Source organism: Trichomycterus rosablanca, chromosome 2 (assembly GCF_030014385.1).
Source record: "Trichomycterus rosablanca isolate fTriRos1 chromosome 2, fTriRos1.hap1, whole genome shotgun sequence".
NCBI classification, from domain to species: domain Eukaryota; kingdom Metazoa; phylum Chordata; class Actinopteri; order Siluriformes; family Trichomycteridae; genus Trichomycterus; species Trichomycterus rosablanca.
The window spans coordinates 17774396-17801122 of NC_085989.1; the positions used below are offsets into that span (position 1 = coordinate 17774396).

Below are 26727 nucleotides of genomic sequence, written 5' to 3' on the forward strand. Positions count from 1 at the left end.
CTAAAACGAGACAAGATGGATTTCTTACAAGATAAAACTGAGGATTGCTGCTTGTAAGAGATAAGTGTTAACCCCTATATGTAGTTAATTTTAAGTATGTCTGTTGGCGAACTATTTAAAATGAAAATCCGTAAACGATACATGAAATTGGTTAGAGTTATATTTACAATACTTTTCTGCAATAAAATATTCGACGTAAATGTTTGTTAAAAGCAGTTGATTATATTACAAAAATAATAATCATATTTAGATTGCTACTGCTGGAAATTTATGTTACTATAATACTATAACATTATATGTTTTGTTTTATCAGATGCAACCAAATATAATTTTGATTGACAATTTCGATTGCCAATTAAACTTACTCTAATACTGATGGCTATCCATTAACTTAAGAGTTTACTGACACCTGTTTAAATGCTTTGAAGCAGAACAATAAAAAGTGAGTAGAATGGAAGAGGTTTTTTTTTTTAGAAATGTTTGTAACAATTTATAACGTGGCAAAAATATTTTGTAAAACTGTACAGACAAAACAATTACTTAACCTGACAAAATAATTCATAAAAAAGTTGTAGGCTATTAATCATATGTTTCTGATAGACTTCAGATTGCGAAGTCTTAACCCTGCCCAACTGTTTTTTATCTAATCGCGAGGATTTGGGAGGGGCGGTCCAGTGCATATATAAGATTGCAAACAGAACTCTTACATTGTAGGGTTTTAAAGTCTATCCTCATTACCTCAGAAGTCAGCAACATGGTCCAGTGGACAGATTTCGAGCGTTCTGCCATTCAGGAGGTCTTCGCCAAGATCGATGCCGCTTCTGTTGGCCACCAGGCACTGACAAGGTATTTTTATACTAGAACCTTAACATATTTAGATACAGGGGTAATTCATCTGTAATACGTTTACACGTTTTCTAAATCATATCCAGGTGTCTTGTGGTGTACCCATGGACCCAGAGATACTTCGGTAACTTTGGAAACTTGTACAACGCCGCTGCTATTGTGGGAAACCCCAAAGTTGCTGCGCACGGCTTGACTGTAGTCCGTAGTCTGGAGAAAGCTGTGAAAAACTTGGACAACATCAAGGCCGAATACGCTGATCTGAGTGTGCTGCACTCCGAGAAACTGCACGTTGATCCCGAAAACTTTAGGGTGAGTAAAGTGTCATTTATTTATGTGTGAAACCCTTTCCACTATTTAAAGGTTTTGGGGTGCGTTTTCCGAAACGTTTTAACGCTAAATATTTTGTGGGCTCGTACTTAAGATTAACGAGCGTTTCCTGAAATCTCTTGTAACTAACGTAGTTCGTAAATTAAAAAGTATTCTGACCCATTTGTAACTTAGTAACTCGAGGTTTACGTACAGTTCTTCCTCAAAAACAATAGATGCAGCTAATTCATGAAAAATAATATTTAATAAAACGTAATTTCGTCGCGTACACTCCATCCAAAGACAAATTTACTAGCTCTAATTATGTAGGTAATATGTTTGGAAAAGGGTATTTTTTATTTCTTTTAGCATTTCTTCTAGAGTTCGTCTTGGGGAAAATTTCGTTAGAGCTGCCAGTGTTGATGCTTCTGGTCCGACGCATTAAAAGTCAATGGTGTGCCTATTATTATAGGCTTGATATAACGTTTTCACACCCGTTGTTTAAATACTTGTCAGTTTTTAGTTTGTACAATAATAATTTTCATAATTATACTTTTGTGGTATAATGAGAAAATGTATGTATATCAGTTTTTGACTTGCGGTGATTTTCCAGCGCAGACTCAAAGGCGGCGTCAACAAAGAGCTGCTTAAATCTCGTTCGTAATTTAGTCGTTCTTAAAGTTGTTCGTAAATCGCTAAGATCAACCCTTATCGGAAAACGGACGCCAGACCATTGTTAGTAATATAAGTTAAATTGCGTTATGTTTAATTCTCTTTGTTTTACAGCTCTTGGCTGACTGCATTACCATCGTCGTTGCCTCTGCCATGGGCGCTAGCTTCAAAGCTGAAGTACATGCAGTTTTGCACAAGTTCCTGGCTGTCGTAATCTCCGCTCTCGGAAGACAGTACCACTAGACGTTGAACTGCTGTGCCGGACCGAGAGAACCATCAGAATTTTTTTAAATCAAACTTGTAATTGTCAGTAAAAGCAAATAAATGCCCACACACTAATGCTGACCTGTGTTTTGTTTTACATTTTCTGTGACAGGTTCTGTAAACGCACCCACACCGTTTTGATAGCCTTATAAACGAAAGCACACACTACTAGGGATGTAACGATGCACCACAATGCAGTAAAAAATCGATGCATTTTTGCTACGATTTAAATCGGTAATTCAAGTAAAATAAATCGATATTCACTTTAAACAGCAAAGGGCACTTGCGCGAGCCACCCTGCATTGTTGCCAAATAGGGATCCATTCAAATTGGGTGAAAATACAAAGGTTGCGGAGGTGATTTCCGCGTGAGCTGGCAACCCTGACACAGTTTTAGAAATAATGGCGACGGAAGGTGAAGCTGTGGAACTTGAGGATGCTCCCTCCTCTTTCGAATCAGAAGTGTGGCAGCATTTTGGTTTCCTCAAGACCGAAAACGAAAAAGGTGAGAAGATAATAGACAAAACACTGTGCAAATATTGCAAGAGGATACTAAACTACACAAATAGCACAACGAACATGATGCAGCAATATACTCTGGATGACTTCCAGATTAGACCATCTGATAAGGTAAGAAGTCTTGGTGTTGTCCTGGATAACCAGCTGACCTTCTCTCCTTATATAGCCAACATGACGAGATCGTGCCGGTTCCTCCAGTACAACATCAGGAAGATTCGGCCATTTCTCTCCAGAGAAGCTACCCAGATTCTGGTGCAATCACTTGTAATCTCTCGGTTGGACTACTGCAACTCCCTCCTGGCAGGAGCTCCCATGGCCACTATTAAACCCTTACAGCTCATTCAAAATGCAGCTGCCCGTCTGGTCTTTAACCAACCTAAACACTGCCACATCACCCCACTGCTGCGTTCTCTTCACTGGCTTCCTGTAGCTGCACGCATTCAGTTTAAAACACTGACGCTCGCCTACAAAGCCAAAAATGGACCAGCCCCAAGCTACCTTCGGGGTCTAATCAAACCCCGCTCTGTACCACGCAACCTCCGAGCCTCTAGTCTAGCTCGACTTGAGCCTCCATCCAGGACTAAAGGAAGACAAGCATCAAGGCTGTTCTCTGTTCTAGCGCCCAAATGGTGGAACGAACTTCCTCTGTCTGTCCGAACAGCTGAGTCTCTTGCTGTCTTTAAAAAACGATTAAAAAAACACACCTTTTCACTAAACACTTAGGCTGATTTGTACTTATTTACTAACACTTTATTCCAATCTTTTCCAAAAAAAGGCACTTTGGTTCTAACAGGTTTTAGCAAAGTTGTGTTCTTCGACTGTTGTCTATCTAAACTTAAGGAATGAAATGTTCACTATGGAAGCACTTCTGTAAGTCGCTCTGGATAAGAGCGTCTGCTAAATGCTGAAAATGTAAATGTAAATGTAATATAAATCGGCACCACAGTGAGAAGCTCCGGTCACCCCCGCCTAAGCGAAAAACATTAATAAAAGGGCAAACCACGCTAACAAGCGCGTTTACACAACCGCTCGCTCAAGCGAGTGCGAGAACAAAAGAGATTACGAGGTGGCATTTTCATGGCAAAAGATATGAGGCCATTTTCAGTTGAAAATGAGGGATTTCGATTGTTAGTTAACACACTGGAGCCTAAATACTGCATTCCATCGCGCCCGCACTTTAGCCATACTGTAATGCCAGCACTTTACAAAGAACCCTTAGAGAAGCAGATAGCATATCAATTACTACGGACAGCTGGACATCCAGGGCTACTCAGAGTTATCTCACTGTGACAGCCCATGTGATCTCCAGCGAGTGGGAGATGGTGAACTTCGTTCTTCAAACTCGCCCTCTTTTTGAAACACACACTGGTGTCAACATTGCTGAAGTTCTGAAATCTGCTGTGACGGAATGGGAGCTTGAAAAGGCTAACCACGGAATTGCTGTTGTTACGGACAATGCAAGAAATATGGATGTTGAGATCAGAGAGGCTGGGCTGGCACCACAAATCAAGTGTTTTGCCCATACGCTGAATTTGGCCAGCAAAGCGGGTTTGAGTGTACCCCGCGTCAGCCGTTTGTTAGGTAGAGTGAGGCGGGTGGCCGCCTTCTTAGTTTTATCATCTAAACAGAAACGGTTGTTATTTTACCTGTTTAGTAACGCCGTAGTACTTTAAACCTGCTGCAAACAGTGAGTAGGCTAAATTTTGAAATGCAACTAAAATGTATTGGAATTAACATTTTTTCTGTTTAAATGTAATCTGGTTAAGAAATGCTTATTTTTGGCCTGACAAAATATAAAATATATAACACATAATAAACACAACAGCTGCTAAAATAAATACAAAAAGAAAAAAGATATATCTAGAAAAAAAATTATAATTTGCATCACTTCAAAAAAAAATCATATAAAAAAAGTTATCACCACTTTTAAAGGTCTGTCACTTAAAAAAGATAGCAATATTTCAACATTTTCGTCAGAGTTGAGTATCACATCTTAATAAAACATTTTTAAATATTACATTAGTTAAGTAAACCGATTCCACTTTTGCTGAATGTACCCTACATAGTTATAAATGTTTAACTGACATTGGTTGCTACTCCCAAAACATCTTTATTGTTATGCTTTAAAAATAACTTCTGCCCTTTTCTGTCGGCAGCATCAATAGTTTTCCTGATCAGAGTTCAGTAGCGTTTGGAAATAAATGCCTGATTGTGGTCACCAGAATGATAAAGCTGGGGGAGGAGTTCAGGTCGCTCGTTTATTCAGTGTTCCGAATAGTACAGGGTCTATAAAAGCTACCAGAGAACCAGTTAATGTGCAGGGTTTTTTCTTTGAGCTCCCAACTAGTTACAACAATGAGTCTTAACGAAAAGGACAAAGCCACAGTGAAAGCTTTCTTCAGCAAAGTGAGCTCCAGAGCTGAGGACATTGGTAACGAGGTCTTGTCCAGGTAATATATTATTTTGCGTCTTAGCTGTTTTGAGATATGTATACCTGATACATTTTTGAGAATGGTGCTTATTTATTCTACTACTTTTAGGACTTTAAATGTCTACCCTCAGACGAAGACTTATTTCTCTCACTGGAAAGACCTGAGCCCAGGTTCTGCTCAAGTGAAGAAGCACGGACTGACCGTGATGCAGGGAGTCCTCACAGCCGTCGAGCAGATAGATGACCTTAAAACTGGTCTGCTTAACCTTAGCGAGCTGCACGCCTTCATGCTGCGTGTGGATCCAGCCAATTTTAAGGTAGCTTTTATCTTCATTTTTTTATGTTTTTTTCGTAAGTCTAAATAAATGGTGATAGTTTTTTTTATGTGTTTTAGGAGAAAGAGAGCTCAGTAACACGTTTTTGGAATATTTTGACTTCCATTTTTACTAATAGCCATGCATACATAATTCACCTAGATATATTAATACAAAGCAATAGCAATTACCTTGTCGGCTGTCGCAAACTGTATATAGGTTTTTCATTGGCAGTTAACGAATAGGAATGTACAAGTGAATTAAAGAAGGTACAAGAGAATTAGTTTTATTGCATATTATAATGTATTTTAATCAACCGTATTCTCTCTCTCTCTCTCTCTCTCTCTCTCTCTCTCTCTCTCTCTCTCTCTCTCTCTCTCTCTCTCTCTTTACAGATAATTTCACACAACATCCTTGTGGTGCTGGCCTTATTGTTCCCAAATGACTTTACCCCTGAAGTCCACGTTTCAGTGGATAAGTTCCTCGCACAAGTCAACCTGGCTCTCTCTGAGAAATATCGTTAAGGACAAACCTTCATTAAAACAAAAATGTGTAATACAAAAATGTGTATTTTAAATGTGTAATACAAATAAATTACAAATCAGCCAAATGAAACTTGTTTCCCTCTGTCTTTGCATTTTGAATTTTCAGATTTGCAATTAAACGTAATTTCAATGTGCTACAGATATTTTATTTCGTATTGGTAACTGGGTTTGTTTTGACTAGGCAAAGCCAGATTACCAAGGCTTAACTTAGTTTTTCTAAAATTTGCTTTTTGATATACTGGAATTGAAGTTAAAAGTGTAACCTTTTGAAAGATATGAGTCCCATCATGTACTGTAATTTACAACAGACACATCATACCAACAGTCAAACATGGTTGTTCTGGTGGCCAAATTACAAGAACCAGTGATAAACTAAGAATTACAGTAAGATTGTTGTTATTGATTTGTTACATTAATGAACTAGCAACAGTATTGGTAGTATTTTAGTGTAAAAAGCAAAAATAGAGTTTCTAAATAGCAACTTACCTTGCATCATTGATGTATTCTTATGTTTTAAAAAAATTTTCTACCTAGATTTTTTTCAACAGGTTTTCAGTAGATTAAAATCACTTCAGAGATTAAATAGCATTTTTGTAAGATTCTTGAATAAGAACATCTGCTAAATGCTGGGAATATCAATGTAAAAAAAAAAAAACAATAAACAAAAAGTCTAACAGTGCAATTAACCATAAACCATTAAATTTGGCTCCTATAGGTTTACTAATTTCAGTATGTGTGTCTATAAAAATTGGCAACAAATGATAGCTTAGCATTAAAATTCTTATTTTATTTGCTTTGTTATTCTGAACCCATTTTATGTAATTGGGTATATAAGGTTAAATGACCAAGGCAGCAATGACAGATATTACAGGTACATATTTATTAGAGAAAGTATAGATGTTTAATAGAGCATTTAAAAAATGACAAAAATAGTAGGTTCAGTATTTCAATGTTTGTTGACTGTAATTTTCCATTAAATAAACTCAGTTTTTGCATAAATCCATGGTGATTGAAAAATAATTCATCTCATAGCCTAATCGCACAAATAATAAGACAGAATGAGAAAATAAAAATGACAAAGCAAATCATAGGCTAATCACAAGACCACCAAGGGTGGGGAATCTATGTGTGCATGGCTTTGACAGATAAGAACAAAAGTTAAGAGAGGATGTAATTTTATTACACCAGAAGGTAAAAGATTCACAGGCTTCTGAACATCCCAAGAGACACTGTTTGGAGTAACTTTACTTATGGCACAACTGCAAACCTGCTCAAAGTTTTTTTCATCAGAATAAGAAAGAAAAATCTCATTCCTACTGTGAAAGACTTACAGGATGACCTGACGCTAAAGGTGTCAGTGACAACCATAAGATCAACAACCAAAAACTTCATGGCCAGACTCCACGACACATGTGACTCTTGACCAAGAACTTCTCTTGACCTCTTACAATAACCCAGAAGGAATTTGGATAGGATACATATTTTATATTAAACATTTAGTGTCCTCAGTTTCCAAACCATTACAAAGTCGTATTAATTAGAAAGGTGATTGGAGTGTGTTGCAGGCATCAAATTCTTCAACTTTTATCAGTTAAATAATGAATCAGAAGAATTTACAGATTCTTCTTTTTATGGAAACAGTGTTTGTATTTTGGGACACCACGTTATGTTTTCTTTTTTGGATTGAGTTATTTTATTAACAAAGTTAAAAAGAATTTACCATGATATTAAATTAAAATTTATTTTATTCTATGTGGGATATGTAAAAGTGAGACATTAAATTCAGATGGGACTACATTTATATTTATTTGATATTGTCAACCTTCTCTTAATACTGTCAGAGTATCATGTTCAATGTTGTAAATTAACAAACGAAAGACCACATGTACTTTTTACTCTAGTAGTACACAACAACACAGTATACTCTATATTTGTCCAGAAATATTGGGCACATTACTGTCAGCTTGTTGAACATCAAAAACAAATGGTATTCAAATAGAGTGACATTAATGTAATTTTTTCAGCTATAACAATAGCCACTGTTCTGAGAAAGCTTCTTACAAAACTGTAAAGTATGAATTTGTGCCAATTCAGTCAGAAAGCATTTGTGGCTCTTTGCAGGCCACTAAAGTTTCTTTAAACCAAGCTTTTCTTTATGTTCATAGACCTTGGTTTATGTACAGGGACACAGTAATGCTTGAACAAAGTTAGAAGCACATATGTTCCTATATATAATTGATTTAGTTCACCTGTTAGCAATTTAGTTGTGGCTAAAACACATGAATTTAAAGATTATAAATGCACTAATTATCCTACATTTGATTAAATTCCCCTTTTTGCTGTTTTTTTTACACACAGACACACACACGGACACAAGACAAAGAGCGAAAGAGGCGACACAACACAAACGAGTGTTTCTTTATATGATGGTTATTTATATATGTATTTACGTTGAATCACACGTACATTGTCTAAAAGCTATGTATGCCCTCTTTGTCTGCAAAAGCACATTTGGCTTCTACTGGTACTGTTTTCCGAGAGCGGCGATTACAACAGCCAAGAACTTCTGCAGAGCTGCCTGTACTTCAGCTGTGAAGCTAGCGCCCATGGTAGAGCCAACGACGATAGTAATGCAGTCAGCCAAGAGCTGTAAAACAAAGAAATACAAATGAACAACAAGTAAATGCTAAATCTGTACAATACATATGGCTAATCTCGTAATTACTTAAACACACTGTAAATAAATAAATAAATAAAATGCATAATGTCCTGACAGAAAATTACCTGTGCATTTTCTATTAATTCGTAAAGCTATTCGTAAAGCTACAGGTATAATTTAGTTAACATTATTGTAAAGCTGACATTAAATAAACGACATGATTTAATTAATTACAGAGGTGCAATAATTAATCCTATATACAATTATGTGTTTTCTTAAAAAAGGTATTCCATAAATGATTTGGGTTAATACACGAATAATTCTTTTTAACTCGTTTTTAAATAAATCAGTCTTGCCAGTTAATGCTAAAACGAATATAATACATGTATAATAATAGTTTTGTAATTTATTCTTCTGTAATATTATCTGAAACAGACACAAGTTGTCAAAGCCAAGTTTCACTGCTGATTTACAATCAAGTCATTTACAGTGGAACTCAAAAAAAATAAAATGTAGTTTTTACGGTTATCCAGTGCTTTGTAAAATAAATATTATTTTTAACAAAAAAATATAACCAAATAAATCTTAACGTACTCTAAAGTTGTCAGGATCCACATGGAGTTTCTCAGAGTGCAGCACGCTTAAGTCCGCGTATGTGGCCTTTATGTTATCCATGTTATTCACAGCCTTCTCTAAACCACGAAGTACAGTCAGACCGTGCGCAGCAACCTTGGGGTTTCCCACGATTGCAGCGGCGTTGTACAAGTTTCCAAAGTTACCGAAGTACCTCTGAGTCCATGGGTACACCACAAGACACCTGAGAAGCAGAAGATATTTTACAATTTACAGAAAAAATATTGAATATCAATTTATGATACATTCGCAAAGAAGTACCTTGCCAGTGCTTGATGCCCCACAGAACTGTAATCGATCTTGGAGAAGACGTCCTGAATGGTAGCGCGCTCAAAATCTGTCCACTGAACCATGTTGTTAGTTTTTGAAAGGTCCTATCGATTAAGGCTCCCATGCAGTTTATATGAGGTCGCTAGCTTATAAATGCATTGACCACTCCTTTTCGACTGGAAAGCAATTCGCTGGATAGATTTCACTTCTAGCTTGCCTTATCATAATTGTGTCAACATGACAAAGCAGGATGAACGATTATCACTGTCAGGGGAAATAGTAGGCTCGTCGAAAAGCCACCCAAATGTGGACAATAAAGATAACGCGCATGCTTGTACCAGATAAGAAATTTGCAAGTGAACTGAAAAATACATGCAGTGGGAGATATATATGTATTGCATGCAAAAGACAAAACGTATTAAAATCAATCAAATGCACAAACAAGATTTAATTGGCCGTCTTCCAAATTTTTGTAGTGAGTAAGAACGTTTTCATTTCAGTTATTCACTGGTTGTATCTACACGCCTGAAAAATCATATTGTGAAAAATATTAGATTAGAATAGAATTTCTGTTAAACATTGTTAGATATTAACATTTGTTAGGTAGTTTCTCAAATTCACTCAAAGTCCTGTCCCTTAAACTAGACTTGAACTTAACCAGGAGAAGAATCATTCGAATCTCGTACGAGGAAAGCACCCAGACCAGACACCAAGTCAAAGTATGAATGCCTTAGATTATTAAAATAAAACAGAGTTTTTATAAAGACCAGAAAAGTGTGTGTGTGTGTGAGAGAGAGAGAGAAAGAGAGAGAGAGTGTGTGAGAGAGAGAGTGTGAGAGAGAGTGTGAGTGTGTGTATTTAGGCTAAACTACATGAGAACATTTTAGACAGAAGGCTAGTTTTGATCAACGAGCAAATCTTAGCCAAAACAACTTTCAGAACTGCATTCGCAGCTCAAAAGTGGTGAGAAAAGCAGAAATACTAATCATACATAAGTATATGGACATAAGTGTAACTAAGATCTAACATAATATATTCTAGTATAGAAACAACAAATAAATAACAAATAAATATATAGGATAAAATTTATAGTTGGAATTGCTATGTTACCTCCCACTCTGGTGTAATTAACAACATATTTTGCTAAATTGAAAATAAATTTTAGGTTTTGCACTTTTAATGATGACTTTATTTTTTCTTTTTAAATATATGCATTTTGTCACAACTAATTGTTTTAGATAATTAACCAAAATTGTAAATAACAACTAGACAACCCAAGTAAACAAAAAAGTCGTTGCCTTACTTGTCACCAATTTATCCAATGCCTCGTATTTAATTGTTTATTGATATTATTAAACTAAAAACCCACATGCTTTATTACTACTGGCCCTTTTAGGAATTTATAGTGGAATTAAAGGTATCAACAAGCAACACATTGTAAAATCAATAAAAATAAACGTTAAAATATGTTAATGTCTAACTGTATGAGTTACCAAGCCATTTTAAAGCTCTGGGACAGCAGTGAGATCCATTATTTCTAAAAGGAGAAAAAATTTACCAGTGATACATTTTCTCAGAAGTTGCTTACCTGCCAACATTTTCAAAAGCACATCAATAACAATTCCAGCAAGTTATACAATAAATCCAGACAAGCATCTAATAAACTTCAGGCGTCACTAACACAATAGATGAGGCTGATTTCCTTAAAAAGAAACTGATTGGCAACCATGCATGGGAGTTGCAAGGCAAAACCGAACGCTTACCAACAGGAACATAAAGAAATATTCCACATTTGCCAAAACAGCTTTGTTGATTCAGGGCCTGGGCAACCTACCATAATTTACACAACCATTAAATTTGCTCTGGTCTTGATTGGTATATGTAACAAGACATCCATCTAAAGTAAAACGATTGTTTTGTGTTTCTGCATGGCTGTTTCTTTCTGTAAGACCATATGGAACGATTTATTAAAAAAAAATCAGGAGACTTAAGGCATCATGTTTGTCTGACTTGCTTAAAATGTTTTTAGTTTTTGGAAAATTTACTAACACATGAAATTAACATTTACATTTTGCAATTATGGCTAATAATGTATGTAATGGTAGAGATAATGGATTAATAAAGTACAACTATACTCATACAATCTATGCATATTATATGAAGCCAAGTGTGGCGACTGTAACCAAGGTTTAAGACAATTGTTTGTCATTTATTTTGTTTATTCATTTTATTTATTTATTTTTATTATACCTTATGGGCAGAGGGGATGTCTGATCTGTTCTGTTTCCTCTTGACCTATCTAATTTCTCCAGCCTCCTCTTCTTCTCTCTTCTAATCCTATAATCTAATCTACTGCTTAATATTTGCTAATTTTCTCTCTCACCTACATGTCACCTGCTTTCACTATGCCCTTTTAGCATACTTGTACTCTTCCTTTGTACTCTTGTACTCTTTCTTATGATGTTCAGGAATGGAGTATTGATCATATCCACTGATGGTCTGTAACGCGTTACTTAGTAACGCGTTACTCTAATCTGACCACATTTTTCAGTAACGAGTAATCTAACGCGTTACTATTTCCAATCCAGTAATCAGATTAAAGTTACTTATTCAAGTTACTGTGCGTTACTATTTTTGTCATTTTCCTTAGTGAAAAGATATTTTTGCTTTCTTCTTGGCAGGTGCGGAGCCAGGGGGTGGCCAGTGGTTGCCATGGCCACCATAAAGTAATCTTCGGCCACCTCCCTGGCCCCCCCCCACCACAATTTTTTTGCTGAAGCATTTCTGCACGCAGGAGCAGCGCACCTCAGATGAGTAGTTCTTCACCAAAACAGTGCAGTAATACACTCAACATAAATGTCAACCACCAACACAATTACAGAAGTAGTACTATTTAGTAGTATTCGTGGCGCGCTACGAGTAAAAGCGCCAGCTGGCTCTGCGCATTCCAGTGTTGCCAGATTGGGCGATTATCCGCCAAATTGGGCGGATTTTGTTGGAAAACAATTTAATAGCAGGTAAATAACACTTCTATTTAAAAGAAAATCTTCCGTTTTAAGAAGCTCCAGCATTGTAGAAGGCTATTAAAAGTAAAGTCAATTTTCAATGCTGATTTAGCGTAATAGTGTTGGTCAGTCTGTATCATATTCTTGAAAGAAAATTAAAATTTGTTTTCCATGCATTCACACTAGCATGTTCTGGGATTCAATTGAGTCTCATCAGTACACACAAGTTGGTAGCCAAATGATAAAGTATTGCAAAGGAATATCTTTGAAATATTCCGCATTATATAACTAATAAAGTAACTTGTAATCTAACTTAGTTACTTTTAAAATCAAGTAATCCATAAAGTAACTAAGTTACTTTTTAAAGAAGTAATCAGTAATCAGTAATCAGATTACTTTTTCAAGGTAACTATGCCATCACTGATCATATCTGATCTGACTGTCAATGAATGTGAATGAAAGCTGACTGTAGTGAAAAAACTACATGCACTTTAATGGGATTATCTATACGTTACACGTCTATTGTTTGACACTTGGGTGGGTTTTCTAACAAATATAACTTGAAGATGTAACGAAAGTTGAATAAACCAGTGACTGTAACGCAAGACGCTGCGTGAAAGTGTGGCTTGCTAATTTTACTAGTAACTTATAGCTGTAATAGCCAACGTTATAGATTGCTGGTTTCTTACCGCTCGCAAATTGGCCCGTTTTCACCAAAAATGTTTGTTTCAACAGTTGCTGACATCTTTTAGAAAAATGTTATTTATTTTCACAACTACAGTTTCAGCACAAAAATATTGCCGTTATTGTCAAGTCAGATTTGTTAAAGCTATGCTAGTGGTATGATGTTACATTAATAAGTTTCCCTACTGATGGAAACACTGACGGGTTATAAAATTAGGCAAAGCTAGTGAGTGGAATATGCTTATAGTTTTTACATCGACATACCGTGGGGGATGGGTGGGAGATTTTAGCATATCCAAATTTTATAAATACTTTTTATAATCTTTTTTTATGTTGTTAATTACTTAAATTTCTGTATTACTTAATCTGACGAAATGATCGCTGATTAGAACACTTAGAAAGCTTACATTTAAATTGTCTAATTAATAAAATGTAGAGTGAACACGTGACTCCTTTGTATTATATTGGTTAAATGTCGGTAAAAGAGGCCTATCGTTTTACGTGTGTTTATGTAATATAAACACAGTACATGCACATTACAAACAAACGAATTTTTCTTTTTTAAACTGCTTAACATATAATGTCCCCGAGATGACTTCTTTTAATCTTCCCACATTGTGCGTGTGTGTGTGTGTGTGTGTGTGTGTGTGTGTGTGTGCGTGTAAAATTAGTGGGTCCACTTAAAAGCCATTTTTATGCTTGGTTGAGTAGCAAGTAGGGATGTAACGATACACTGCGATACGATTCACGATACTGAGTTCACGATACGATTTTTTTACGATTTTTTTAAACAAAATGAAATTGAAGACAAATTATGACAAAGTTTCCTTTTATCATTTCTCTTTAATAAAATAAAATACAGAATACTGTATGTGTGCTTATCTAAATAAAAAACAATCAAAACAATGCTGCACACTTCCCTTTTTGTGTAAAAAACAAATCCCACATTATATAAATAAATAAATAAATAATACAAATAAAGAAAGTGACCTCAAATAAATAAACTAAGGCTTTGCCTGTGCTCCTTCCAAGCTTGGAATTTACATGTTTTTTTTAAGGAATATTAGCATATCTACATTTTCAGGCAGAAGCAGAGATCTCTGAGCATTAACAATGTCCCCTGCTATTGAAAAAACCCTTTCACTAGGGACACCTCTGGTATGTATAGGTATGATTTTGCTAGAGGTGAAAGCAGTGGATACAATTTAGCATTTTCTTTCCACCACTTGAGTGGACAGTTTGTAAGGGAAATGGGTGTTTCAGTCCTGTACTTATCAATTTCTGCATCAATTCCACTTATGGGTTGTGCTGCTTCTGGTTCAGCAAAAGTCCCTCCAAGAAGATCTTCCAATGCTGTCTTCTTGGGAGGAGGCTGTTCAGGTCCTGGTGTGTCTGTCTGGTCAACAGGTTGCTCTGCTGCAAGGATGTGGTCATCTTTATCCTTTACAGTGAATTAACAAAAATAGAAAAGACTAAGTACTTAATGACTTTTACAGAAGCAACATTATTACTTATAATAATAAAATATTATTTTACATTATGTAGTACATATTGTTTTTATATTAAAAATTTTTAATACATACCTTCTGCAACTGCTCAGCTTTCTCTTTCAGTCTATGGAACACATCCTGTCGCTGGTCTTCCTCTAGATGAGGCAGAGCTTGGAATCTGGGGTCTAATGCAGTGCATTACAGCAGGAATTTATGTTCCTCAGTGTATCTGCCCGAAAGGTTGTTGAGTATGGCCCCCTTCATGTTGCTCACAGTGAGGGAGTCTTCTTCCTTGGGTAACATGCTTTGTTCGACCATGTGCTTTAAGGGCATAATGAGAGATGCAGTTGGGTTTTTTTCGTCACATAGCACAGTGGTGGCAGTTTTTAGAGGTTTAAGCAGTCTTACAATGTCCTCTGCATCACTGACATCTGAGCCATCCAGACTATCTATTTCACGGGCATTTCGTCTGATATCTGTGCTTAGGAGAGCTGCTGCCACGGCTGCCTGTTGCTCGAGATAGCGTTCAACCATATCTGCTGTTCCAGCGTGTGACAACGTCAATGATTAGCTTATGCGATGGAAGATCCAACCGTTTCTGTTTAGATGATAAAACTAAGAAGGCGGCCACCCGCCTCACTCTACCTAACAAACGGCTGACGCGGGGTACACTCAAACCCGCTTTGCTGGCCAAATTCAGCGTATGGGCAAAACACTTGATTTGTGGTGCCAGCCCAGCCTCTCTGATCTCAACATCCATATTTCTTGCATTGTCCGTAACAACAGCAATTCCGTGGTTAGCCTTTTCAAGCTCCCATTCCGTCACAGCAGATTTCAGAACTTCAGCAATGTTGACACCAGTGTGTGTTTCAAAAAGAGGGCGAGTTTGAAGAACGAAGTTCACCATCTCCCACTCGCTGGAGATCACATGGGCTGTCACAGTGAGATAACTCTGAGTAGCCCTGGATGTCCAGCTGTCCGTAGTAATTGATATGCTATCTGCTTCTCTAAGGGTTCTTTGTAAAGTGCTGGCATTACAGTATGGCTAAAGTGCGGGCGCGATGGAATGCAGTATTTAGGCTCCAGTGTGTTAACTAACAATCGAAATCCCTCATTTTCAACTGAAAATGGCCTCATATCTTTTGCCATGAAAATGCCACCTCGTAATCTCTTTTGTTCTCGCACTCGCTTGAGCGAGCGGTTGTGTAAACGCGCTTGTTAGCGTGGTTTGCCCTTTTATTAATGTTTTTCGCTTAGGCGGGGGTGACCGGAGCTTCTCACTGTGGTGCCGATTTATATTACATTTACATTTACATTTTCAGCATTTAGCAGACGCTCTTATCCAGAGCGACTTACAGAAGTGCTTCCATAGTGAACATTTCATTCCTTAAGTTTAGATAGACAACAGTCGAAGAACACAACTTTGCTAAAACCTGTTAGAACCAAAGTGCCTTTTTTTGGAAAAGATTGGAATAAAGTGTTAGTAAATAAGTACAAATCAGCCTAAGTGTTTAGTGAAAAGGTGTGTTTTTTTAATCGTTTTTTAAAGACAGCAAGAGACTCAGCTGTTCGGACAGACAGAGGAAGTTCGTTCCACCATTTGGGCGCTAGAACAGAGAACAGCCTTGATGCTTGTCTTCCTTTAGTCCTGGATGGAGGCTCAAGTCGAGCTAGACTAGAGGCTCGGAGGTTGCGTGGTACAGAGCGGGGTTTGATTAGACCCCGAAGGTAGCTTGGGGCTGGTCCATTTTTGGCTTTGTAGGCGAGCGTCAGTGTTTTAAACTGAATGCGTGCAGCTACAGGAAGCCAGTGAAGAGAACGCAGCAGTGGGGTGATGTGGCAGTGTTTAGGTTGGTTAAAGACCAGACGGGCAGCTGCATTTTGAATGAGCTGTAAGGGTTTAATAGTGGCCATGGGAGCTCCTGCCAGGAGGGAGTAGTCCAACCGAGAGATTACAAGTGATTGCACCAGAATCTGGGTAGCTTCTCTGGAGAGAAATGGCCGAATCTTCCTGATGTTGTACTGGAGGAACCGGCACGATCTCGTCATGTTGGCTATATAAGGAGAGAAGGTCAGCTGGTTATCCAGGACAACACCAAGACTTCTTACCTTATCAGATGGTCTAATCTGGAAGTCATCCAGAGTATATTGCTGCATCATGTTCGTTGTGCTATTTGTGTAGTTTAGTATCCTCTTGCAATATTTGCACAGTGTTTTGTCTATTATCTTCTCACCTTTTTCGTTTTCGGTCTTGAGGAAACCAAAATGCTGCCACACTTCTGATTCGAAAGAGGAGGGAGCATCCTCAAGTTCCACAGCTTCACCTTCCGTCGCCATTATTTCTAAAACTGTGTCAGGGTTGCCAGCTCACGCGGAAATCACCTCCGCAACCTTTGTATTTTCACCCAATTTGAATGGATCCCTATTTGGCAACAATGCAGGGTGGCTCGCGCAAGTGCCCTTTGCTGTTTAAAGTGAATATCGATTTATTTTACTTGAATTACCGATTTAAATCGTAGCAAAAATGCATCGATTTTTTACTGCATTGTGGTGCATCGTTACATCCCTAGTAGTGTGTGCTTTCGTTTATAAGGCTATCAAAACGGTGTGGGTGCGTTTACAGAACCTGTCACAGAAAATGTAAAACAAAACACAGGTCAGCATTAGTGTGTGGGCATTTATTTGCTTTTACTGACAATTACAAGTTTGATTTAAAAAAATTCTGATGGTTCTCTCGGTCCGGCACAGCAGTTCAACGTCTAGTGGTACTGTCTTCCGAGAGCGGAGATTACGACAGCCAGGAACTTGTGCAAAACTGCATGTACTTCAGCTTTGAAGCTAGCGCCCATGGCAGAGGCAACGACGATGGTAATGCAGTCAGCCAAGAGCTGTAAAACAAAGAGAATTAAACATAACGCAATTTAACTTATATTACTAACAATGGTCTGGCGTCCGTTTTCCGATAAGGGTTGATCTTAGCGATTTACGAACAACTTTAAGAACGACTAAATTACGAACGAGATTTAAGCAGCTCTTTGATTTGATTTGATTTGATTTTATTGAACCATTTCATATTTTATAAATAGATACAATACCTCCTATAAAAAACTGAAACAGTCAGGGATAACACAAAAAGTCCATAGACTTATTTCCATTGTGGTCCCTATACTTATTTCCATTGTGGTCTTTGTTGACGCCGCCTTTGAGTCTGCGCTGGAAAATCACCGCAAGTCAAAAACTGATATACATACATTTTCTCATTATACCACAAAAGTATAATTATGAAAATTATTATTGTACAAACTAAAAACTGACAAGTATTTAAACAACGGGTGTGAAAACGTTATATCAAGCCTATAATAATAGGCACACCATTGACTTTTAATGCGTCGGACCAGAAGCATCAACACTGGCAGCTCTAACGAAATTTTCCCCAAGACGAACTCTAGAAGAAATGCTAAAAGAAATAAAAAATACCCTTTTCCAAACATATTACCTACATAATTAGAGCTAGTAAATTTGTCTTTGGATGGAGTGTACGCGACGAAATTACGTTTTATTAAATATTATTTTTCATGAATTAGCTGCATCTATTGTTTTTGAGGAAGAACTGTACGTAAACCTCGAGTTACTAAGTTACAAATGGGTCAGAATACTTTTTAATTTACGAACTACGTTAGTTACAAGAGATTTCAGGAAACGCTCGTTAATCTTAAGTACGAGCCCACAAAATATTTAGCGTTAAAACGTTTCGGAAAACGCACCCCAAAACCTTTAAATAGTGGAAAGGGTTTCACACATAAATAAATGACACTTTACTCACCCTAAAGTTTTCGGGATCAACGTGCAGTTTCTCGGAGTGCAGCACACTCAGATCAGCGTATTCGGCCTTGATGTTGTCCAAGTTTTTCACAGCTTTCTCCAGACTACGGACTACAGTCAAGCCGTGCGCAGCAACTTTGGGGTTTCCCACAATAGCAGCGGCGTTGTACAAGTTTCCAAAGTTACCGAAGTATCTCTGGGTCCATGGGTACACCACAAGACACCTGGATATGATTTAGAAAACGTGTAAACGTATTACAGATGAATTACCCCTGTATCTAAATATGTTAAGGTTCTAGTATAAAAATACCTTGTCAGTGCCTGGTGGCCAACAGAAGCGGCATCGATCTTGGCGAAGACCTCCTGAATGGCAGAACGCTCGAAATCTGTCCACTGGACCATGTTGCTGACTTCTGAGGTAATGAGGATAGACTTTAAAACCCTACAATGTAAGAGTTCTGTTTGCAATCTTATATATGCACTGGACCGCCCCTCCCAAATCCTCGCGATTAGATAAAAAACAGTTGGGCAGGGTTAAGACTTCGCAATCTGAAGTCTATCAGAAACATATGATTAATAGCCTACAACTTTTTTATGAATTATTTTGTCAGGTTAAGTAATTGTTTTGTCTGTACAGTTTTACAAAATATTTTTGCCACGTTATAAATTGTTACAAACATTTCTAAAAAAAAAAACCTCTTCCATTCTACTCACTTTTTATTGTTCTGCTTCAAAGCATTTAAACAGGTGTCAGTAAACTCTTAAGTTAATGGATAGCCATCAGTATTAGAGTAAGTTTAATTGGCAATCGAAATTGTCAATCAAAATTATATTTGGTTGCATCTGATAAAACAAAACATATAATGTTATAGTATTATAGTAACATAAATTTCCAGCAGTAGCAATCTAAATATGATTATTATTTTTGTAATATAATCAACTGCTTTTAACAAACATTTACGTCGAATATTTTATTGCAGAAAAGTATTGTAAATATAACTCTAACCAATTTCATGTATCGTTTACGGATTTTCATTTTAAATAGTTCGCCAACAGACATACTTAAAATTAACTACATATAGGGGTTAACACTTATCTCTTACAAGCAGCAATCCTCAGTTTTATCTTGTAAGAAATCCATCTTGTCTCGTTTTAGAGAGCACCCTAGGGTGTGCCAGCTCGTAGTCGTATAAAAGCGTGAATTCTCTATCAGCCAGTTTACAGAAAGCATTTTCAAAAAGATCAGTTACCATGAGTCTCTCTGCCAAGGACAAGACCACCGTCAAGGCTTTCTGGGCCAAAGTCGCCCCAAAGGCTGGGGACATCGGTAGCGATGCACTGTCTAGGTATGTGCTTTTTATTTACCTTTTTCCTTTGTTTACTTACCAAAGCAAACAACAACAACAACAACAGCAAACTTGGACTGAGCAATAACATGCACTTCCCTTCTACCATTCTATTTTTTAAGTGTTATAACAGGGTGAGCAGATTTGTATAACAGGGTGTGCAGATTTGGACTGTTGTAAACTAGAGTAGGGAAATGTTTACTGTGGAAGCGTTTCTTTAAGACTGCTAAATGCCGAAAAAGTGAATGTAATGTAGTAAATGATGACGATAAAACCTTCCAACTGCTCTGCTTTATTCTGTGCTCAAGTTTAATTTAATGCGACGTGTCCATGCAGGATGCTGACTGTCTATCCTCAGACAAAGACTTACTTTTCTCACTGGAAGGATTTGAGCCCTGGCTCTGCCCCTGTAAACAAGCACGGAAAGGTTGTGATGTCTGGCGTGGAAGAAGCGGTCAACAAAATCGATGACCTGAAAAGTGGACTGCTAAACCTGAGCGAGCTGCACGCTTTCCAGCTGCGTATTGATCCTGCCAACTTCAAGGCAAGTTGCTCTATTTTTTGTCACAGTTGTCGAGGATTTGTCGATTTGCCATTTATTTATTTATTAATGTATTTTCTTTTGTTTATTTTTGCAGATTCTGGCCCACAACTTGCTGGTGGTTCTAGCGATCACGTTTCCCAGTGACTTTACTCCTGAGGTACACGTGTCTATGGACAAGTTTCTTACCGCCGTATCTTTGGCTCTCGCCGAGAAGTACCGATGAGATGCTAAGCTGTCAGCAAACGAATACACACACAATCAATGTCTTACTGAAATCCAGTGAATTGTTTTGATCAAAATAAAACCCAAAATATTATCAAGGGAAATGTGATTCATGTGTCTTTTGTGGTGTCTGTAATAGGGCTGAAAGTAAATCATCAAAATCTTAACATAAGTCGTGGATCAGAAAAAGCAAACATATTAAAAACAAATTGTTTGTATATTGATGGCAAACAGAAAGATGCTACAAATAAAACATGTATTTAACTCACGAGACATTTTAACCAAAGTACCTATTATCCATAAGTTCAGAGTGATGGCCTGTGATTTTTATTTCACAATTTCATAAAGTGTTAGGTATGCTTCGAGTTAAGTTTAGTACCTTCATGAGGGCATTATTATATCCTCTGCAGTGCCATGAAAAATTCAGTTTTAAATTTAAATTCAGTTTGAATATTTAAACAAAATTGTATACGACAAAGACAACGCATTTTAAAATAATAACTTAATTAATTCATGAAAAAAGCTATGCAACACAAATTCTGTAAAACGCTTGTCTGTTATTTGCATAATCAACCAATTTATCAAACTTAAAAGATTACAAGAATACCATAGGCCCATTTGAATATTAACTCAAACATTTTAACAATGTAAAGTAGGCTAAAAGTATCATCAATCAACTAGATAAAAAAAAAGAAGAAGAAAGATTTTGAAATATCCTTTACCAACAAGTATAAAGTTCATTTTAAGTAAACTTATCTATGCTAAACTATACTGGCCCATGCACTTTTTCTTTTTTTCTTTTTTTTTTATAAAAGTACACTTTTAACTAAGGTGTAAACTTTTCCAGTACACAATTAGTTAATATCTAAGTTGTATTTTGTACTGTTAATATAGTGTGAACTGTATAATATGTATGAATTAAGGTATTAGTTATTAATACATCTAGCCCATTTTTAGTTTATGAAAGTATACTTTGAAGTATACGCTGTAAAAATGTGTTGATTTAACTTGTGCAACATTCTTGCATGCTTATTTTTATGATATATGATTTTAGGTCATTTTACTAATATATTTAACGTGGTAGCACTAAATAAAATCTTATTTTCTCTTTATTGCCTTTACATAAATAAAGTTTCTCCAGTTAGAAAAATTAAGCTGCTTCTTTATGATGTTTTAAGGTGACAATGAGTAATAATTTCCCAGCTACTAACACCACTAATACTGATATTAATGCCACAGTCAAAAAATAAAGCAGGAAATGTTGGTTGCAGATGCATATCAAATAAATGAAATATCACTATACCAACAAGCCATTTAGTCAACTTTAAATAACATTTTATTTTTAGAAATGACATTCAAAAAACACCACAATACCTTTGTACATTATACTATTGAGGGTTGAGTTCACCATGAATGTCCTGAAATAAACACAAAGGACAAACTTATTATATGATATTGCCTGCAAACCTGTGTTCTTTCCCCCACTGGTCTTCTCGTTATATGCTAATGACTGCACGTCAAAGAGCCATTTTTTAAACTAAGAAAACTAATATGGTGAAATGGTAAAAAAGCTGACTGTAGTAACAAAATAAAACTACATGCACTTTAATTAAACAACCTGCTATTATCTGCAAGTACAGCTACACAATAAATTGTACACATACGCAGCTAATGGAATTATCTACACGTGTATAGCTACGATGGTTGACACATCACGTAGGTTTTCAAACAAAACTTATAGACATTGACTGTAGTTGAATACACAAGTGACTATAACGCGAGACGCTGCGTGAATGTGTGTCCAACTAACTTTCCTGGTAACTTAACTATAATAGCCAACTGGTTTATTAACGCTCGCAAATCGGCCCGTTTTCAACAAAATTGTTTGTTTCAACAGTCACTTACACTTTTTGCAAAATGTTATTTATTTTCACAATTACAGTTCCAGCACAAAAAAATATTGCCGTTATTGTCAAGTCAGATTTGTTATAGCTGTGCTAGTGGTATGGTGTTACAATAATAAGTTTCCCTACTGATGGAGACACTGACGGGTTATAAAATTAGGCAAAGCTAGTGAGTGGAATATGCTTATAGTTTTTACATCAACATACCGTGGGGGATGGGTGGGAGGTTTTAGCATATCTAAATTTTATAAATACTTTTATAACCTTTTTGTTATTTTAATAAATTTCTGAAATGTTTTGTATTAATTAATCTGACAAAATGATCGCTGATTAGAACACTTAGAAAGCTTACATTTAAATTTTCTAAATAATAAAATGTAGAGTGAACACGTGACTCCTTTGTATTATATTGGTTTAATGTCGGTAAGAGGCCTATCGTTTTACGTGTGTGTATGTAATATAAACACAGTACATGCACATTACAAACAAACGATTTTTTTAACTGCTTAATATATAATGCCCCCTAGATGACTTCCTTTAATCCTTCCACATTGTGTGTGTGTGTGTGTGTGTGTGTGTAGGTGAAATTAGTGAATCAATTTAAAAGCAGTTTTTATGTTTAACTGAGTAGCAATTGTGTGCTGTCGTTTATAAGGCTATCAAAACGATGTGGGTGCGTTAACAGAACCTGTCACAGGAAATGTGGAAAAAAAAAACACTGGTCAGCATTAGTGTGTGGGCATTTATTTGCTTTTACACAATCACACGATAGATAAAAAAAAAAAATTCTGATGGTTCTCTCAGTCCGGCATAGCAGTTCAACGTCTAGTGGTACTGTCTTCCGAGAGCGGAGATTACGACAGCCAGGAACTTGTGCAAAACTGCATGTACTTCAGCTGTGAAGCTAGCGCCCATGGCAGAGGCAACGACGATGGTAATGCAGTCAGCCAAGAGCTGTAAAACAAAGAGAATTAAACATAACGCAATTTAACTTATATTACTAACAATGGTCTGGCGTCCGTTTCCCGATAACGGTTGATCTTAGCGATTTATGAACAACTTTAAAAACGACGTAAGGACGCAAGTCCAAGTCCCCTAGATTACGAACGAGTTTTAAGCAGCTCTTTGTTGACACCGCCTCTGAGTCTGCGCTGGAAAAGCTCCGCAAGTCAAAAACTGAACCACCGATTTACACACATTTTCTTAATATACCACAAAAGTATCATTACGAAAATAAGTATTGTACAAACTAATAACCTACAAGTATAAATAACGGGTGTTAAAACGTTGCCCTTGAAATTCCTACCGATCGCATATCAAGCCTATAATAATAGGGACAGAATTAACTTTTTAATCGGACCAGAAGCATCAACACTGGCAGCGCTAACGAAATTTTTCCCAAGACGAAATGCTAGAAGAAATTAAAAAATACCCTTTCCCCAACATATTACTTACATAATAAACATAAATAAATTTGTCACCTAATGGAGGGTATGCGACGTAATTAAGTTTTAATAAATATTACTTTTAATGAATTAGCGTTTTATATATAAAAGGTGCTGTTGCCGTGCATAGAACCAGCGCGTTCGTCCGTTTTTTAACAAAAAATTAGCGGCATCTATCGTTGATAAGGAAGAGCTGTACGTAAACCTCTTGTTAAGAAGTACTTCGTGAGTTACAAATGGGTCAGAATACGTTTCAGTTTACGAACGATTTAAAGTACTACGTTGGTTGCCAAGGATATTAGAAAACGCTCGTAAATCTTAAGTATGATCCCACAAAATACTTAGCGTTGCAAACGTTTTGGGAAACGCACCCCAAAACCTTTAAATAGTGGAAAGGGTTTCACACATAAATAAATGACACTTTACTCACCCTAAAGTTTTCGGGATCAACGTGCAGTTTCTCGGAGTGCAGCACACTCAGATCAGCGTATTCGGCCTTGATGTTGTCCAAGTTCTTCACAGCTTTCTCCAGACTACGGACTACAGTCAAGCCGTGCGCAGCAACTTTGGGGTTTCCCACAATAGCAGCGGCGTTGTACAAGTTTCCAAAGTTACCGAAGTATCTCTGGGTCCATGGGTACACCACAAGACACCTGGATATGATTTAGAAAACGTGTAAACGTATTACAGATGAATTACCCCTGTATCTAAATATATATATCTAAATAAGGTTCTAGTATAAAAATACCTTGTCAGTGCCTGGTGGCCAACAGAAGCGGCATCGATCTTGGCGAAGACCTCCTGAATGGCAGAACGCTCGAAATCTGTCCACTGGACCATGTTGCTGACTTCTGAGGTAATGAGGATAGACTTTAAAACCCTACAATGTAAGAGTTCTGTTTGCAATCTTATATATGCACTGGACCGCCCCTCCCAAATCCTCGCGATTAGATAAAAAACAGTTGGGCAGGGTTAAGACTTCGCAATCTGAAGTCTATCAGAAACATATGATTAATAGCCTACAACTTTTTTATGAATTATTTTGTCAGGTTAAGTAATTGTTTTGTCTGTACAGTTTTACAAAATATTTTTGCCACGTTATAAATTGTTACAAACATTTCTAAAAAAAAAAACCTCTTCCATTCTACTCACTTTTTATTGTTCTGCTTCAAAGCATTTAAACAGGTGTCAGTAAACTCTTAAGTTAATGGATAGCCATCAGTATTAGAGTAAGTTTAATTGGCAATCGAAATTGTCAATCAAAATTATATTTGGTTGCATCTGATAAAACAAAACATATAATGTTATAGTATTATAGTAACATAAATTTCCAGCAGTAGCAATCTAAATATGATTATTATTTTTGTAATATAATCAACTGCTTTTAACAAACATTTACGTCGAATATTTTATTGCAGAAAAGTATTGTAAATATAACTCTAACCAATTTCATGTATCGTTTACGGATTTTCATTTTAAATAGTTCGCCAACAGACATACTTAAAATTAACTACATATAGGGGTTAACACTTATCTCTTACAAGCAGCAATCCTCAGTTTTATCTTGTAAGAAATCCATCTTGTCTCGTTTTAGAGAGCACCCTAGGGTGTGCCAGCTCGTAGTCGTATAAAAGCGTGAATTCTCTATCAGCCAGTTTACAGAAAGCATTTTCAAAAAGATCAGTTACCATGAGTCTCTCTGCCAAGGACAAGACCACCGTCAAGGCTTTCTGGGCCAAAGTCGCCCCAAAGGCTGGGGACATCGGTAGCGATGCACTGTCTAGGTATGTGCTTTTTATTTACCTTTTTCCTTTGTTTACTTACCAAAGCAAACAACAACAACAACAACAGCAAACTTGGACTGAGCAATAACATGCACTTCCCTTCTACCATTCTATTTTTTAAGTGTTATAACAGGGTGAGCAGATTTGTATAACAGGGTGTGCAGATTTGGACTGTTGTAAACTAGAGTAGGGAAATGTTTACTGTGGAAGCGTTTCTTTAAGACTGCTAAATGCCGAAAAATGTAATGTAGTAAATGATGACGATAAAACCTTCCAACTGCTCTGCTTTATTCTGTGCTCAAGTTTAATTTAATGCGACGTGTCCATGCAGGATGCTGACTGTCTATCCTCAGACAAAGACTTACTTTTCTCACTGGAAGGATTTGAGCCCTGGCTCTGCCCCTGTAAACAAGCACGGAAATGTTGTGATGTCTGGCGTGGAAGAAGCGGTCAACAAAATCGATGACCTGAAAAGTGGACTGCTAAACCTGAGCGAGCTGCACGCTTTCCAGCTGCGTATTGATCCTGCCAACTTCAAGGCAAGTTGCTCTATTTTTTGTCAAAGTTGTCGAGGATTTGTCGATTTGCCATTTATTTATTTATTTATTAATGTATTTTCTTTTGTTTATTTTTGCAGATTCTGGCCCACAACTTGCTGGTGGTTCTAGCGATCACGTTTCCCAGTGACTTTACTCCTGAGGTACACGTGTCTATGGACAAGTTTCTTACCGCCGTATCTTTGGCTCTCGCCGAGAAGTACCGATGAGATGCTAAACTGTCAGCAAACGAATACACACACAATCAATGTCTCACTGAAATCCAGTGAATTGTTTTGATCAAAATAAAACCCAAAATATTATCAAGGGAAATGTGATTCATGTGTCTTTTGTGGTGTCTGTAATAGGGCTGAAAGTAAATCATCAAAATCTTAACATAAGTCGTGGATCAGAAAAAGCAAACATATTAAAAACAAATTGTTTGTATATTGATGGCAAACAGAAAGATGCTACAAATAAAACATGT

General features: G+C 36.8%; 7 protein-coding genes across 8 annotated transcripts; 4 read left to right on the forward strand and 3 right to left on the reverse strand.

Annotated features, from left to right (window-relative positions):
- Nucleotides 1–742: 742 nt before the first annotated feature.
- LOC134330911 (hemoglobin subunit beta-like) lies at nt 743–2147 on the forward strand. Its single transcript, XM_063012186.1, has 3 exons — nt 743–846; nt 933–1155; nt 1939–2147. Exons 1-3 carry the CDS (start codon nt 755–757, stop codon nt 2065–2067), a joined length of 444 nt encoding a protein of 147 aa, XP_062868256.1. The 5' UTR covers nt 743–754; the 3' UTR covers nt 2068–2147.
- Nucleotides 2148–4958: 2811 nt separating this feature from the next.
- LOC134330919 (hemoglobin subunit alpha-2-like) lies at nt 4959–5875 on the forward strand. Its single transcript, XM_063012197.1, has 3 exons — nt 4959–5056; nt 5147–5354; nt 5747–5875. Exons 1-3 carry the CDS (start codon nt 4962–4964, stop codon nt 5873–5875), a joined length of 432 nt encoding a protein of 143 aa, XP_062868267.1. The 5' UTR covers nt 4959–4961.
- Nucleotides 5876–8414: 2539 nt separating this feature from the next.
- Nucleotides 8415–9550, reverse strand: LOC134306115 (hemoglobin subunit beta-like). Its single transcript, XM_062990295.1, has 3 exons — nt 9450–9550; nt 9150–9372; nt 8415–8543 (listed from the first exon to the last, which is right to left on the reverse strand). The coding sequence occupies exons 1-3, from the start codon at nt 9539–9541 to the stop codon at nt 8415–8417; spliced, it is 444 nt and encodes a 147-aa protein (XP_062846365.1). The 5' UTR covers nt 9542–9550.
- A 7846-nt stretch (nt 9551–17396) lies between these two features.
- Nucleotides 17397–18873, reverse strand: LOC134301182 (hemoglobin subunit beta-like). The gene is made up of 3 exons (XM_062985782.1): nt 18770–18873; nt 18461–18683; nt 17397–17525 (listed from the first exon to the last, which is right to left on the reverse strand). The coding sequence occupies exons 1-3, from the start codon at nt 18859–18861 to the stop codon at nt 17397–17399; spliced, it is 444 nt and encodes a 147-aa protein (XP_062841852.1). The 5' UTR covers nt 18862–18873.
- An 837-nt stretch (nt 18874–19710) lies between these two features.
- Nucleotides 19711–20572, forward strand: LOC134306131 (hemoglobin embryonic subunit alpha-like). Its single transcript, XM_062990296.1, has 3 exons — nt 19711–19805; nt 20142–20349; nt 20444–20572. Exons 1-3 carry the CDS (start codon nt 19711–19713, stop codon nt 20570–20572), a joined length of 432 nt encoding a protein of 143 aa, XP_062846366.1.
- A 2631-nt stretch (nt 20573–23203) lies between these two features.
- Nucleotides 23204–24772, reverse strand: LOC134306147 (hemoglobin subunit beta-like). The gene is made up of 3 exons (XM_062990297.1): nt 24669–24772; nt 24351–24573; nt 23204–23429 (listed from the first exon to the last, which is right to left on the reverse strand). The coding sequence occupies exons 1-3, from the start codon at nt 24758–24760 to the stop codon at nt 23301–23303; spliced, it is 444 nt and encodes a 147-aa protein (XP_062846367.1). The 5' UTR covers nt 24761–24772; the 3' UTR covers nt 23204–23300.
- An 837-nt stretch (nt 24773–25609) lies between these two features.
- On the forward strand, nt 25610–26470 carry LOC134306163 (hemoglobin embryonic subunit alpha-like). 2 transcript variants are annotated; one of them, XM_062990300.1, is made up of 3 exons: nt 25610–25710; nt 26036–26243; nt 26342–26470. In XM_062990300.1, the coding sequence occupies exons 1-3, from the start codon at nt 25610–25612 to the stop codon at nt 26468–26470; spliced, it is 438 nt and encodes a 145-aa protein (XP_062846370.1). The 2 variants fall into 2 exon arrangements, with proteins under 2 accessions (XP_062846370.1, XP_062846369.1); XM_062990299.1 differs by having other exon boundaries at nt 25610–25704.
- The last annotated feature ends 257 nt before the right edge of the window (nt 26471–26727 follow it).

What these genes read in the sequence shown, in the direction of transcription:
- LOC134301182 (XM_062985782.1), bottom strand. Translation starts at nt 18,861, where the DNA reads ATGGTCCAGTGGACAGATTTCGAGCGTTCTGCCATTCAGGAGGTCTTC. An exon ending in GGCCACCAGGCACTGACAAG is followed by an intron (nt 18,684 to 18,769) that starts GTATTTTTATAC and finishes AATCATATCCAG; the next exon opens with GTGTCTTGTGGTGTACCCAT. An exon ending in TTGATCCCGAAAACTTTAGG is followed by an intron (nt 17,526 to 18,460) that starts GTGAGTAAAGTG and finishes TTTGTTTTACAG; the next exon opens with CTCTTGGCTGACTGCATTAC.
- LOC134306115 (XM_062990295.1), bottom strand. Translation starts at nt 9,541, where the DNA reads ATGGTTCAGTGGACAGATTTTGAGCGCGCTACCATTCAGGACGTCTTC. An exon ending in GGGCATCAAGCACTGGCAAG is followed by an intron (nt 9,373 to 9,449) that starts GTACTTCTTTGC and finishes TCTGCTTCTCAG; the next exon opens with GTGTCTTGTGGTGTACCCAT. An exon ending in TGGATCCTGACAACTTTAGA is followed by an intron (nt 8,544 to 9,149) that starts GTACGTTAAGAT and finishes TTTGTTTTACAG; the next exon opens with CTCTTGGCTGACTGCATTAC.
- LOC134330911 (XM_063012186.1), top strand. Translation starts at nt 755, where the DNA reads ATGGTCCAGTGGACAGATTTCGAGCGTTCTGCCATTCAGGAGGTCTTC. An exon ending in GGCCACCAGGCACTGACAAG is followed by an intron (nt 847 to 932) that starts GTATTTTTATAC and finishes AATCATATCCAG; the next exon opens with GTGTCTTGTGGTGTACCCAT. An exon ending in TTGATCCCGAAAACTTTAGG is followed by an intron (nt 1,156 to 1,938) that starts GTGAGTAAAGTG and finishes TTTGTTTTACAG; the next exon opens with CTCTTGGCTGACTGCATTAC.
- LOC134330919 (XM_063012197.1), top strand. Translation starts at nt 4,962, where the DNA reads ATGAGTCTTAACGAAAAGGACAAAGCCACAGTGAAAGCTTTCTTCAGC. An exon ending in GGTAACGAGGTCTTGTCCAG is followed by an intron (nt 5,057 to 5,146) that starts GTAATATATTAT and finishes TACTACTTTTAG; the next exon opens with GACTTTAAATGTCTACCCTC. An exon ending in TGGATCCAGCCAATTTTAAG is followed by an intron (nt 5,355 to 5,746) that starts GTAGCTTTTATC and finishes CTCTCTTTACAG; the next exon opens with ATAATTTCACACAACATCCT.
- LOC134306163 (XM_062990300.1), top strand. Translation starts at nt 25,610, where the DNA reads ATGAGTCTCTCTGCCAAGGACAAGACCACCGTCAAGGCTTTCTGGGCC. An exon ending in GATGCACTGTCTAGGTATGT is followed by an intron (nt 25,711 to 26,035) that starts GCTTTTTATTTA and finishes GTGTCCATGCAG; the next exon opens with GATGCTGACTGTCTATCCTC. An exon ending in TTGATCCTGCCAACTTCAAG is followed by an intron (nt 26,244 to 26,341) that starts GCAAGTTGCTCT and finishes TTATTTTTGCAG; the next exon opens with ATTCTGGCCCACAACTTGCT.
- LOC134306131 (XM_062990296.1), top strand. Translation starts at nt 19,711, where the DNA reads ATGAGTCTCTCTGCCAAGGACAAGACCACCGTCAAGGCTTTCTGGGCC. An exon ending in GGTAGCGATGCACTGTCTAG is followed by an intron (nt 19,806 to 20,141) that starts GTATGTGCTTTT and finishes GTGTCCATGCAG; the next exon opens with GATGCTGACTGTCTATCCTC. An exon ending in TTGATCCTGCCAACTTCAAG is followed by an intron (nt 20,350 to 20,443) that starts GCAAGTTGCTCT and finishes TTATTTTTGCAG; the next exon opens with ATTCTGGCCCACAACTTGCT.
- LOC134306147 (XM_062990297.1), bottom strand. Translation starts at nt 24,760, where the DNA reads ATGGTCCAGTGGACAGATTTCGAGCGTTCTGCCATTCAGGAGGTCTTC. An exon ending in GGCCACCAGGCACTGACAAG is followed by an intron (nt 24,574 to 24,668) that starts GTATTTTTATAC and finishes AATCATATCCAG; the next exon opens with GTGTCTTGTGGTGTACCCAT. An exon ending in TTGATCCCGAAAACTTTAGG is followed by an intron (nt 23,430 to 24,350) that starts GTGAGTAAAGTG and finishes TTTGTTTTACAG; the next exon opens with CTCTTGGCTGACTGCATTAC.